Below are 13294 nucleotides of genomic sequence, written 5' to 3'. Positions count from 1 at the left end.
GATTACCGTGTTTCCAATGGCATCCGCTGTAAAAAGCTGAATAAAGCGGCTAGATTACTTACAATTTTCCACAGCTTACATTGTCGGGAGTTTTTTGTCAACTAAAATTTCATGGAAAGATATTTTCCCAGTGTTTCATGAGCAGAACAAAACGAAAACACATTAAATAACAGTACAGCCCATTGAAGAGATTCATGACTATCCCTCACAGCCTCGCTTTCATTCTCATTAAAAATCAAAGATGGCGCTGCCGTGAATAAGGCGTATGGATCGAGTCCAGACCAAACTTCCCGACCAAAAAATGTTGTGGGCGGAGTTCGGGCTGGCATCCAGGCTACTGCATCTAAACGCATCTAAATCAATACATTTATTTTTACTGTTTCGTCATACATGCTAAACACAGACGTGTGTTAATTTACTAATAAATGCACTGTTGTTAAGGGAGATCGTCTCATTCTTTATCATCGATCCATATTTATATCACACACTGCAGGCTTTTCCCTCTTGATAATATTTTCTACAGTCGATCCCTGGGGAAAACACGTCACTGCCGAAGCGACGAGATCTGGATGGATTTTTCCTTTGCTTAATTTTAAATCGCCTCGTAAAAACAGAAACTGAAACACACACACACACACACACACACACATGTTCACACCGAAAGGTTATTACACAAAAACACATCTAACAGAATTTCACTGAATATGAAGCGTTATTCGTCATCTGGTGACGTGTTTTATTGGGTTCGCGCTATATTTAGAAAGTGAAAGTAAAGAAAATCACGAGCACGCTTCATAGATTCAGATCGTCGTCTATTTCATCGTTTATTGACTCTATTATTGTGTTGAACGAGCCAAACAGCTCATCTGCATCTAAACCAGATTACTGTGATTTAACAGACGAGTGTTTCTCCGGTGAGTTTCTGTTTCCTCATCTGATCATATTTCTCTCTCACACTCCTCGCGTGATTCTGGAAAATCCCCAGAGCTTGTTTTATTTGAGTCTGTCTGTATTTTCACAGGAATGATGTCGATTACTATCATCGCTTTACTGGTGAATCTCCTCATAGACACCACAGGTAAGAACTGACGAACAGGTTTGGGGTTCATTCATGGCTAAAATATTACACACAATTCTGCTATTTTTCTGTTCTAGTTTCATTTTCTCTCGATTTGCTCTTTTTCTAAAACATCTCGAGGCTTTCTGTGGCTGGTGAGTAATTTTCTATTTGGGGCTTCGGCAAATCAAACAATTTCAGCAAGTGTTGACCTTGACACACCTGGTTATTAATAAAATCAAATATGAGGAGTAGTTCATTTAAAATTTGGACTAGAACAATAACACTTTACAATAAGGCGAATAGTTAACATTAGTAAACTACTTTAGTGAACATGACATAATAAATAACATTTATTTATGTTGGTTCATGTTACTTTAACAAAGGGGTTCTCAAACATTTTGGAGCCAGGGACCCCTTTTCCAAGGGCCCCCCTCATCAGGCATGTGATTGGCTAAGGACAAAAAAGCAGGAAAATATACGGAGCCTGAAAAATCTTGTGACTATTCACTCTAATTGCTAGTTCAGGTTTTGCTGAAGGCTACAGTTTGTCCGGTCAGAACAATGATGTCTCACTCAGGATATATTCCAAATCGTTGTTTTATTAAATGTGCATAGATGTGTGGTTCTGTGAACACAAAATACAGATATAAATATGTATAAACGTATATAAAACACAAACAGTATAAATGAACTTATATGTTAAAATACTGACGAATAGCGGTGAAATAACAATACAATCTCTATGATAATCTACTTGAAAAAGGTGAGAACAGATGTGTGCGCGCTAATGCTGTACACGAGCCGTGCACGAGCTGTGCATGCGAGCATGACTACTGCTGCACGTGCGGTCGAACCGAGATGTAAACAACAGAGCGCATGTTCGCGACTTGAGATAGAATCATGCATTCGAGATAAAGGAATCAATATAACTATTATAAGAATGACATCAATATACATGGATGCTAATAATGTCACAGCAGTAGAATATAACTAAGTAAACAACTTTAACCACAGATGTAAACACAGATACAGGCAAATTAGCGATTACTGAGAATGTTCAACAATTATCTGATTACTTACAGTGTGATGCACGCACACGCACAATCAGTAAAACTCCTCCGATTTGGCTAATACTCTGTATCTCACTCTAAACTATATACACTTATTCAGCCGATCTACTTTTCCCTTCATTACCCGTCAACTCTCTTCACCGTCACTTCGCGAACTCCGGTGGAAAGTTTTGGAATAGTCCATTTCTCACTGAATGACAGGGGTGACTGGGAGAGTCCATGTGCCAAAGGGGAGCACTTTCTACAGAGCCCGAGCAAAACTTTTGGCGATATCCCATCAGGTCCCATTGACTTATGGGGGTTTAGCTTATCAAAAACCTTCCGAACCTGTTCTAGTGTGACCTGAAGCGCACAGTCCTCAGTATTTAGTCAAAGTTTTGAGGGAGTGTTCCAATTCAGTCTATCAGATCTAGTATAAAAATCATTTAGGCAGTCTGGTAAGGTGGCATCTCTAGTCTCAGTCCTGTTTGTAATTCTCTTATAATTAGTGACCATTTGCAGACTGATCTCATGAAGTAGCGTGTGTATGACACGCCAATTCGTATTTCCATTTTTGGCGTGCTATCAAGACGCATAATCGCCTTTCAGCGTGTTGATGAACGCCGTTGACTTAACGTTATATAAACATATGACTTACCTCAACCCCGTCCCTAAACCTAACCATCACTGGGGTTAATGGCATTTATGACTGTTCCCTTACCATCCTAGGAAAGAAAAAGATATGACTTACCTCAACCCCATCCCTAAACTTAACCGTCACTGGGGTTAATGGCATTTATGACTGGAGATTTGACTGTGTGTACAGACACGCGGAATGACCCGGACGTTAATGGCGTAAACATATACGCATACACGCGGATACACGCGGATAGCTCAAAATGCGTAGAGATAACACGCCACCTGGCGCGAAAGTGGCGTATATGTTTACGCAAAAGTCATGATGTCATGTTGCCATTTGAATTCCCTGCCACATACTGCGTGTGTTGTTTTCCATGTAGTGGCTTTCAAGCTTTTGGGAATGTGACTTCTTTGCAGCTCTGATGGACTTCCTCAAATCATAACGGGCCTTCTTGTATTCCTCCCTGTCCCCTGATTTGAAAGCTACATTTCTTTGCTTGATCTTCATGCGTATATCTCCATTAAACCACCGTTTTTGGTTTGGATAAACACGGATTGTTCTAGAAGGGATACAGATAGATGTACACCAGTTGATATAATAACTGACAGTCTCTGTGTAGTCATTAATATCATCCGAAGCATCCTTGAAGATATTCATGTCTGTAGTCTCTAGGCAGCCCTGTAGGTTCACCAATGCATTTTCAGACCAGATGTTAACAACTTTAGTTGTGGTTGGATTATCATTGAGTCTTCTGATATAAGTTGGCTTTAGTAGAATTGCTATATGATCAGATTTCCCAAAATGAGGTTTGGCCTCTGCTGGAAAGGCATTTTAATATTATTATAAGAGTGATCCAAAATGTTATTTCCTCTAGTGGGAAAATTCACAAACTGGTCAAATTTGGGCATACTCTTCCGGAGGTTGCAATTGGTTAAAATCTCCCAGGATAATAAAAGCAGCGTCAGGATACATATTCTCATGCTCACTGATCATGTTATGTAGTTCTTTTAATGCTTCCTCCTCCTTGGCAGAGGGGGGGACGTACACCACACTCACAACAATGCACTGCAGTTCTCTGGGTAAATAGAACGGTCTGCACATCAGAGTTAAAAATTCCACCCCCTCATAACAATACTTTGAAATCGCCTTACTGTCTGTGCACCAGGATTGATTGACGAAGATCGCTGTTCCTCCCCCGCGGGTTTTGCCACAGTCCACGGCGTTACGATCGGCTCTGTAGACCGTGTAGCCCTCTGGTGTTATGGACTCATCTGGGGTTTTATCTCCTAGCCACGTTTCACAGAAACACAGTATTGAACAATCCTAAACGTATCGCTCGGTACATATCCGTGCATATAATTCGTCCATTTTGTTTTTTAATGACTGAACGTTTGCGAACAGTATGACTGGTAGCGTTAGCCTTCCTCTGCTAACCATACGACGAATCCTCCGCTCGTATCCTCCCCGCCTGCAGCGTTTCCTTTTTCAGCTCTGGTTGTCAGATGACCCTCCCGCTCGGGCCTGGCCTGGTGCTACACCGACATCCCGAAGAAGTTCCAGGAAGGAATCCAGCAAACTAACGTCAAACAGTTCATTTTGACTTCTTTCTCTTAGTGCTTTCAGGGCCACTCAATCATATTTTATACTTGTGTGTACAGCTGCCCTAACATGACACACAAATACAAACGATAATAACAAAAACAACAGGCATTTGACTCGAAGAGCTCCGCAGTGTCGCACACGGAGGAGCGCCACCTGAGTGGAGGAGCGCCATCTAAAAGGTCCCTGAAGCTCCACCAAGCTCCCTTATCTCTACGGCTTGGGAATGCACCACAGACTTCCAAGCCATCTGCTTAGCTCTGTATCTTCACCCCTTTGGCTTGCTTCCCACCTTGCTTCCGGCTCCACCTCAGTCTTCTGCCTCCACCTTGGACACTCGTCACTGCGACTACACCTCGGACTCCAGGAACATCGGTGTCACCCAGTCCCATTTGCTCTTTGTTTTTGCCATGGTCTCCATCTAATTCAGCTCCATCTCTATCCATTGTCCCCCTGGTGTTGATAACCAAGCCTTCATCATCCCTCCATTGTCCTGGCTGCACTCTGGGTCTCCGCCTGGCTGCTCCCGCTCCGGGCTCCTCCCTGACTCCACCCACTGTCAGCACCTTTTGGTTCATGCCTTTCACCTGCCCTGATCCCGAGTCCCCACCCTCTCTCCTCAGTTAGACCTTCCCCGGAGAGACCCCTTCCCATACTGCATATTCTGTTCTAGTTTTGTTTTTACTCTGTTTGCTCTATTCCCATTTTCCTTAGATTCTTAGATATTAGTTTATACATAAACACTAATGCATAGTATATTTGCTCTAATGCGTAATATATTTATTGACTAAGTCTTAGTATATTTCATCAGGTGTGTCTGTGTGTGTCTTTCAGAGTCGTTCACTGTTGAGGTTCCTCGTGATCAGACAGTGGCTCGTGTCGGGTCCACAGTCACTCTGCCCTGCTGGATCTCTCCTCCTGAGAACGCTGAAGTTCTGGAGATCCGCTGGTACCGTCAGGACCAGTACAGCAACCCTGTTCTCCTCTATCAGAATGGGAAGATCATCCAGGAGGAATCGTACAGGAACCGAAGCTCACTGACTCTGCGCTCGGATCAGTCTGGTGGACTGAAGGATGGAGACGTCTCTCTACGGCTGGAGAAACTCAGGATTCAGGATGAAGATTCATTTCACTGTTATGTCAGTGGAGAAAGTGCATATGACAGCGGAGAGGTGGTTCTCAAAGTCATTGGTGAGTTAAAAATTACACCTTGTTTAAGATATCCCCATGTCTTGTTGCATGAGTAGGCTTTTCTCCAGATTTCTACTAATCTATCTCTGAATAGAATATCAAACCCTTTTTTAAGGAATACTGCCATAATTTTCCAAAGAAATGGTTGAAAAGTCTTCATTGAACCACTAGAGATGCATTTACTCAAAGATATTAAAAATATACATGTCTGAGCGGTATGTCTGTCCTCTTGCAGCTTTAGGATCCGCTCCGGTCCTGTTTCCGCAGCCTCTGGATGATGGACGAGTGAACATCAGCTGTAAGTCCAGCGGCTGGTATCCAGAGCCGGACGTCTCCTGGACGTCAGATGAGCGAACGGTTCTCCGTCCTGGAGGAGTGTCTCGCAGTCGTGGAGCCGATGAGATGTTCTCTGTCCACAGCTGGACGGCCGTCTCTCACTCGGACGCTCAACTGGTCTCATGCTCAATATCTCTCAAGACTGGAGAGTTCAGAGAAAGTAGGATTGACATACAGGCTGTCATCCGTTCAGGTCAGAGAACATGTTCACTCATACGTTTATTTATCATTCAAAGTGATCAAGTTTGCTTGAACTTCACATAATTCCCATGGGATCATTTCCAACACCTTAAATATTTTCCCCAGCTACCTTGTGATTATGTGAATAGAGATGATAACTTTTTAAAAAGGCAGTTACATAAAAACGTCTAGTTGGTCATACTAGTTCTTAACATAATCTCTGTTAATGCAACCGGACTCTGGTTTCTCTTTCTCAGATCCATCAGATTCATCAGATCCATGGAAGGTTCCTTTCATCGTTCTCATTTGTGCTGTTCTGGGTTTGGTTGGTCTGATCCTGTACAAATACAGACATAAACTAACAGGTAAATAACAGAATTCATCTACAGGCAGATTTCATGTATTCAATTTCTCATGTGTTTATATTTCTGTTTTGTAGGGAAGAAACAAACAGATCAAAGTAAGTAACATGAACTCACTTCATTAACATCTACATACAGTCATGAAGTGAATTCCCCCTTTCAGGCAGGGGAAAATGCCACTTTGCCAGTTTCATGCAAAAAACAAAAAAACAAACAAAAACAACAAAAAATGTTATTATTATCTGTTGCTGGTGGTGCTTCTGAAATTATTACCAGCTAAACGTATTTCTGAATGTTTCATTCATGGGAACATACAGAATGTGAAGATATAAAGAGAATAATACCACTATAAAATTAGGGAAATATTGTTTTATAACGTAAACATTAAACATGATGCAAATGTGTGAACTGCGCTGGTAATTAAATGTATGAATTAATTAAACATTAATTAAATGTATGAATCATGAAATCAAATGATTTGTTATGGTTTAATATAAATGCATTTTTGAAAGAAATTCATGTTCTCTGCCTGAAAGGGTTAAAAATATAACTAATTGTTGTTTCCAAAGTGTGTATTTGTGAACGCAGATTGATAATTACTCTGAAAGTTTTTTGTTCTTTGATATATTTTTTATATCATTATATGCTACATGCATGTTGTTGCAGAAGAAAACATTAATATAACAGGTTGGGAGACTCGGAGGAGAAAGTTGAGTGTGTTTGAAAATAGAATTACAAAATAATCACACATTAAAAATAAACTAGCATTTTCATTTGATCAATTAAATAACATGTAACAGTCCAAACAACTGGGGACACCAGACATTATATATGCAATTTCTTATAAATGTCTATGACTAGAACATAATGTGAACAATCAAATATACTTCAATATGCAAAATTAACAGAATACAGAAAAGTGAATTAATGTGTAACTGTAGATGTTGATTCAGTGATCACTGCTGAAGTTTTTCTGTAAAACCTCAAATTATTTGTTTTTCTTTTTAGTTGAGGGTGATGTAAATATAGAAGAACTGAGGAAACATGCAGGTATGACATCATCTCAGTTATATATGCTTGTGTTTAATATTTCACACTCATGGGGTTTAATTATTGTTGTTTTATCTTTTCCTCAGTTCAGATCACTATTGACTGTGAGCGTATACATCCAGATCTGAAGGTTACTCCAGACTGTAAAAAAGTGAGAGACGCTCCAGATTATAATCACACTGGAGAGGGATTTCCATATGAATTATGTGCAATCGGAGCTCAAACATTTACATCTGGACGTCACTATTGGGAGGTGGAGTTGGTACGAGAAAATACACCTCCTAAAAACTACTGGTTAATTGGTGTGACGAAACATGGAAGTTTTCGTCTGAATGACAGATCTGATTTTACTCCATCAAACGGGTACTGGTTCTTGTGTTCAGACGGTCCTAATGGCTTTTACATCAGCTCTGATCCTAAATGTGATCCACCAGTTACTCTCCCACTGACGCCGAGACCCGAACGACTGGGAGTTCTGTTAGATTATGGTGAAGGTCAGCTGTCATTTTACAATGTCAAAGAGAGGAAACATGTGCTGACCATGAGCACCAGATTCACTGGATCAATCGCTCCGCTGTTTAATCCAGGGGTCGGAGATCTGAGTCCACTTATGATTCTGGATTGTCCAGAACCAGTAGAAACACCAGTAGAGTCCAGTGACCCTTTACTGAGGAACAGCTCAGACGCCTGACTGACCAATCCTGTGTGTTCAGGCCGTACAGCAAGTTTGAAAATGTAAATATCTCCTCTTGGATTTACAAACCTCAGAAACGTAAAAATGCTCAAGTACAGCATGACACTAGCAACATCAAGCTCATGGGTTTGATTCCCAAAGATCACGAATACTGATAAAATGTACAGCTTGAATATATCAGCATCAGTTCAACCAAACGTTAAGGTATGACAACTTTAGATAAAGCATCCAATCCTCCAATAATCATCAGATCAAGTGCTGCACATTTATTGCTCACATGTTACAGCTCGAGACACTCTTGATTTCACTGATTGTCAGCCATAAAACCCATCAAAAAATAAACAGTTTTAGTCATAACCTGACAGATTAAGGCAGCTGCTCTTGATGGAATGTACATAAAAATTAATAAAATAAATATATTTCTCCTTTATGGTGCAAAAGTAACATCTTAAACTGGATGATTCTGTGTTAAACAACAGAATTTAGAAAAACTGTAAACCTACAATAAATCCCTGACATGCTTTGTGATCATTAACAAACCTCAATACAATCTTTAGAGTGAATCAGTTCTCAAATCTCTATTTAAGATCTAAATAAACACTAATACAAACCTTTAACAATCAGATATTCACAACAGCTGTAATCTCAATCTCGAATATTTGATTAACTGTGTAGTGCTTCAAACAGAACTAATGTTTGCGTTCCACTGCACTGCTTTTTAAATGTTTTCTCTGTAAAGGTCCGTTCACAGGATAAATGATAACGATCAAAGATTTTACAAATTGTTCTAAATATAAAACAATAGCAGAGTCCACAGCACAACTATAACGATGGAGAGCGGGAGAGTCTTCACTCCGATGAGGCGAGTGAAGAACTGCTGAGAGAGTATAAGAAGTCGCTGAGAGGGTAACGGCAGCATAAGCGTGCTCTGTGGGGGCCCTGCTGGGCATTACTGGTGTAGCACCACCCCAGCAGAGTACGTCCCTGGGCTGGAGGTCCAGTTGCACCGTAAACCAGCTCAATCTCTTCCATCTCAGATAGGGGTATTACTTTATTTTATTTTTACTCTTAACTGTTTTTATTTATATTGATCGTTTTAATTCCTTCTATATAAAGCACTTTGAATTTCCATTAAATGTGCTATATAAATAAACTTGCCTTGCCTAACGATGACGGCACTGAGGACTGATATCATTGGAATGACTTTCAGAACTATTTTTTGCTCAAACATTTAAAGCGGCAAATGACAAAACTGAGAATAAATGATATTTTGCTTTTAAAAAATACAGTTATAATTATAGTTCCCTTTTGAAAGGTAACTCACTCTGCGTCCCCTAGAGGTCGCTATGTGGAATTGCTTGGGCATGACCAGAGTCTGAAGTGGACGTCTAAACACAACAATGACTTGACAAATGACATCACTACAAGCCGAGAGTATAAAGGGCACCTGTGCAATACATCATCCTGTTATTGTCTTCAGAAGACCGTTTATATAACGGCAGCACTGCGAATATTAGAGAGTGTGTTCACCCGTGTCAGCGTTTTCCGACTCCTGATGACACTCACGATATGTGCGTTACGTGTGTGGATGAGGAGCATGCACGCTGAGTCACTTCGAGTGTTTTCCTCTGTGGAAACTTAACTTAAAAGGCGTGAGTTTAGAAAGAGGTGCGGTAACATCAGGGAAGTGGTCCAGAAGAGTCCTAAGCGGCGTTCTAGGGTCTGGTCTCACGGGGGTAACTAACGGGGGTAACCCTCGCTTCGAGAGGCATTGAGGTTTCCGTTCTTAGATCTCGGAAGGCAGCGGTATTGAGCAGCAGACCCATTGAGCCTCTACTCCACCTCCAACTGCGAGCTCAGCCGAGGGTTGCTTTATAGAGGCTTTCGCTCTAGAGCTACGTCTGGATAGTGATATCACGTATTTGGGCTCTCTGTGAGCTTTCTTGATAGCTGTCCAGGCCGGAGTAGGTCTCTCATTAGGGTCTCTCTGAGCCTCCTGGACTACTGCTTTCAGATGGAGCGTTGTCCGGTTAGCGATATCAAGTAGTTAGGCCTCCTCTCGCTGAGAGAGTTATTCACTGGGGCCTCGGCTCATTGGCTGTTCTGCTCTTAGAGCGTGGCTAAGTTAGTATGCTAAATCGTTCAGCTCACTAGGAGCCTCCTTAGCTACTGACCTCAGTGAGTGTTGCCTCCTCTCGCTATGAGTATTGAGGCCTCCACTCTGCGGAGCTTCACGGGCCGGCCGGACTGAGTTTAGCTCATTTCTGATCCGTCTCTGCACTGCCCTGAAGTTAGTGTCGTAGGATCCACTCTACACTTCTATCACGATTGTCTGCAATAGGCATCACAGGTGCGGCACTTCAGTGTTTGACCTCCTATCTATGTGACAGACAACAATTTGTTAAGATAGGTAAGAGCCGCTCACGCTCTGTGTCTGTCTCTCTCGGTGTGCCCCAAGGCTCTGTACTTGGTCCGCTTCTATTTCTAATCTACTTGCTACCGTTAGGCCAGATCATCAGACAGCATGGTCTCAATTTTCATAGCTACGCTGATGATATTCAAATCTACTTCACGGTCAGTCCCAACTAGGGTTGGGTATCGTTTGAATTTGAACGATTCTGATTCCGATTCCTTGTTTCGATTCCGGTTCCTGACGATTCTCGATTACGATTCTTTTAAGAGGCAGGGTCAAAAAAGTTTAGCTAACCTTGCTAACCAACGGCCTTTCTGAAGGAAATACTCCTTCTGTCACAAATACTCCTTTAGTCACAAATTTAGCATTTTGCCAAGATTTTGTTATTTTTAGAAAAGTGAAGCCACACTTTGGATCGTCGACGTAAGCTACTCATGTTCGACTCGCGTGGTTATGCCAACACTTCCGGTAGACGCTTTTTCGTTGGTGTTGTTTAGCGGTTTCTTCTTCCGCTCGGCGGACTGTGAATATCGAAACCAGGAATCGAAATTTTAACTTTTGAACGATTCCGGGAAAAATAAAAAGTTAGTCCCGATTCCAATCGATACTCGATTCTCGATACCCAACCCTAGTCCCAACTCATCTTTTCCACCCTCTTCAGTTACTCCTGCCTCCACGAACTTAAAACATGGATGTCCTCTAACTTTTTACAGCTTAATGCTGGTAAAACTGAAATCCTGTTGATTAACCCCTAGATCACAGAGCTCACCCAGACATGACATTTTTACCTGCGGAATATTGTTCGTATTCGCCCCTCTCTCACCTTTATATGCGGAAACTTGTTATTCATGCTTTCATCACTTCCAGGTTGGACTTCTGCAACTCATTATACAGTGGGCTACCCACCAAAGCAATTCACCGCCTTCAAATGGTACAAAACTCTGCTGCACGAGCCCTCACATATAACAAAAAATCTGGTCATATCACTCCTATCCTTCCTGTCATAAACCGCATCCAATTCAAACTGTTAGTCCTAGTACATAAAGCCTTACATGGCCCGTTGCCCAAATATCTTGTTGATTTGGTACAGCCATACCTTCCAACTCGGCCCCTTGGTCTAGCGCTGAAAACCTACTCGTGGCACCGCGGGTCAGACTCTCTACGGTGGGCGGTAGGGCTTTTAGTGTTTTTTGGCCCTAAGTTATGGAATAAAAAGCCCCCAAATCTTTGTGCTTCAAAAAACAACTTAAAACTCATATCTTAAGCATCCTCAACATTGTTTTCACTCTTCTCCACGTTCTCAGCTCTTTTTTCTACTTACTTTGTGGTAATTGTATATTCGTATAACTAGTACAAAATGTTTTTCTTTGATTCATGTAAATTGGTGTTTGCTTGTTTCCATCTGTTTGTCTGTTATAAGCAGATTGCCTTATATGTGTTTGCCTGCTGTTTGTCTGCTATTTGTTTTGCATTGTGAAGCGACCTTGGGTTCTTGAAAGGCGCTATAGAAAATAAACATATTATTATTATTATTAACTGCACGTGTTTCTTATATGCTAAGCTAAATGACTTAATTTAAACCATGATGAATAAATGTATTAATAAAATAGTGATAACAATAAATGTATAAAATGTGTAAAAATAACACAACATATTAGGTCAGGGTATTAACTCAATTCAATTTCGATTCACAAGCAGTTTGATGCAGTTTTGATCTCAATTCAATAAAGATTCATTTGGATTTATATCAAGAACAATAAATATACAATTCTCAAAGTAAAAAAAAACCTGTTTATTGGTAGGTCATTTTAATACAGAATACATCTTTGTAGCCATGATGATATACACTTGTACATTTAATCTAAATTAAGCTTTGGTACCGAAATTGCTACCAAGAACCGTGGATTTGTACTGGTATTGGTAATTCTGATATTTTGGTACCGTGACAACACGGTAAGTTTATAAGCTGTTTTATTGACGTCTTCTGGCGGTTGAAACATTGATTACACGAGACATTGATTTTATAATCTTCTATATCTTTCAACATCAAGTGAAAAAGTTTGACAGATTCTGCAAATTTTCCTCGTATTTGCTGACAAACATAAATGTGCTTGGGTTCACTTCTGCGCGAGCAACAGTTTTTGATGTGAAATATCCCAAGAATCGCTTCTAGTATTAATGACAATATGAAAAAGATGATAATTCAATTTTTAATTTTTGTTGAATATTGATGGATAAACAATGTGTAGAAAGAAAAAAGATGGTAAAATAAGTTGAGTGTTATTTATGTAAATATAAAGGCAGCTACTGAGGCAGAACTGATGTACATGTGTAATGATTAAAGCTGGATATGATATTCCTGTGATTAAATCATGCATCAGATTTTATCTTGTTGTATCGCATGTGTTAAACTGCTCTGTAAAGTGTGTGTGTTGCTCATAAAATGTTAACATTTACCTACACTCTTTGTTTATGATTGCAAATCTAAAGAATTGTATTGTACTACTTGTACCTTTGTAATACATGTCTGTTATCAGGGCCACCACTTTTTAAAATGATCTGAGACAGATCAAAACAACTTATTTTTAGGCTATAACTAAAATAGACCAATTTTGTTCATTTTATTCAAATAAAATAATTCACCATATGATCTCGACGTCTCTGTTTATTTTTTCTTAACATTTCCACAGATAGTAGTAGCCTATATTTTCTGCTAATCT

General features: G+C 40.4%; 1 protein-coding gene across 2 annotated transcripts; it reads left to right on the top strand.

Annotated features, from left to right (window-relative positions):
* The first annotated feature begins 581 nt into the window (after positions 1 to 581).
* On the top strand, positions 582 to 13224 carry LOC148998568 (butyrophilin subfamily 1 member A1-like). 2 transcript variants are annotated; one of them, XM_089131817.1, is made up of 8 exons: positions 582 to 914; positions 1022 to 1078; positions 5183 to 5539; positions 5775 to 6068; positions 6322 to 6420; positions 6495 to 6515; positions 7426 to 7467; positions 7554 to 13224. In XM_089131817.1, exons 2-8 carry the CDS (start codon positions 1024 to 1026, stop codon positions 8156 to 8158), a joined length of 1473 nt encoding a protein of 490 aa, XP_088987943.1. In that variant the 5' UTR covers positions 582 to 914; positions 1022 to 1023; the 3' UTR covers positions 8159 to 13224. The 2 variants fall into 2 exon arrangements, with proteins under 2 accessions (XP_088987943.1, XP_088987941.1); XM_089131815.1 differs by having other exon boundaries at positions 584 to 914; positions 6313 to 6420.
* Positions 13225 to 13294: the final 70 nt, after the last annotated feature.

The sequence above is a fragment of the Pimephales promelas genome, chromosome 1, assembly GCF_988280905.1.
Source record: "Pimephales promelas chromosome 1, fPimPro1.hap1.1, whole genome shotgun sequence".
Taxonomy (NCBI): Eukaryota; Metazoa; Chordata; class Actinopteri; order Cypriniformes; family Leuciscidae; genus Pimephales; species Pimephales promelas.
The sequence above is the reverse complement of the archived record's forward strand: the minus strand, read 5'-3'. Positions and strand labels throughout refer to the sequence as shown.

Bases quoted from the DNA above. Each gene is read 5' to 3' on its own strand.
- LOC148998568 (XM_089131815.1), top strand. From the start codon at position 1,024: ATGATGTCGATTACTATCATCGCTTTACTGGTGAATCTCCTCATAGAC. The intron at 1,079-5,182 runs GTAAGAACTGAC...TGTGTCTTTCAG, and splicing joins TCTCCTCATAGACACCACAG to AGTCGTTCACTGTTGAGGTT. The intron at 6,069-6,312 runs GTCAGAGAACAT...TCTCTTTCTCAG, and splicing joins ACAGGCTGTCATCCGTTCAG to ATCCATCAGATTCATCAGAT.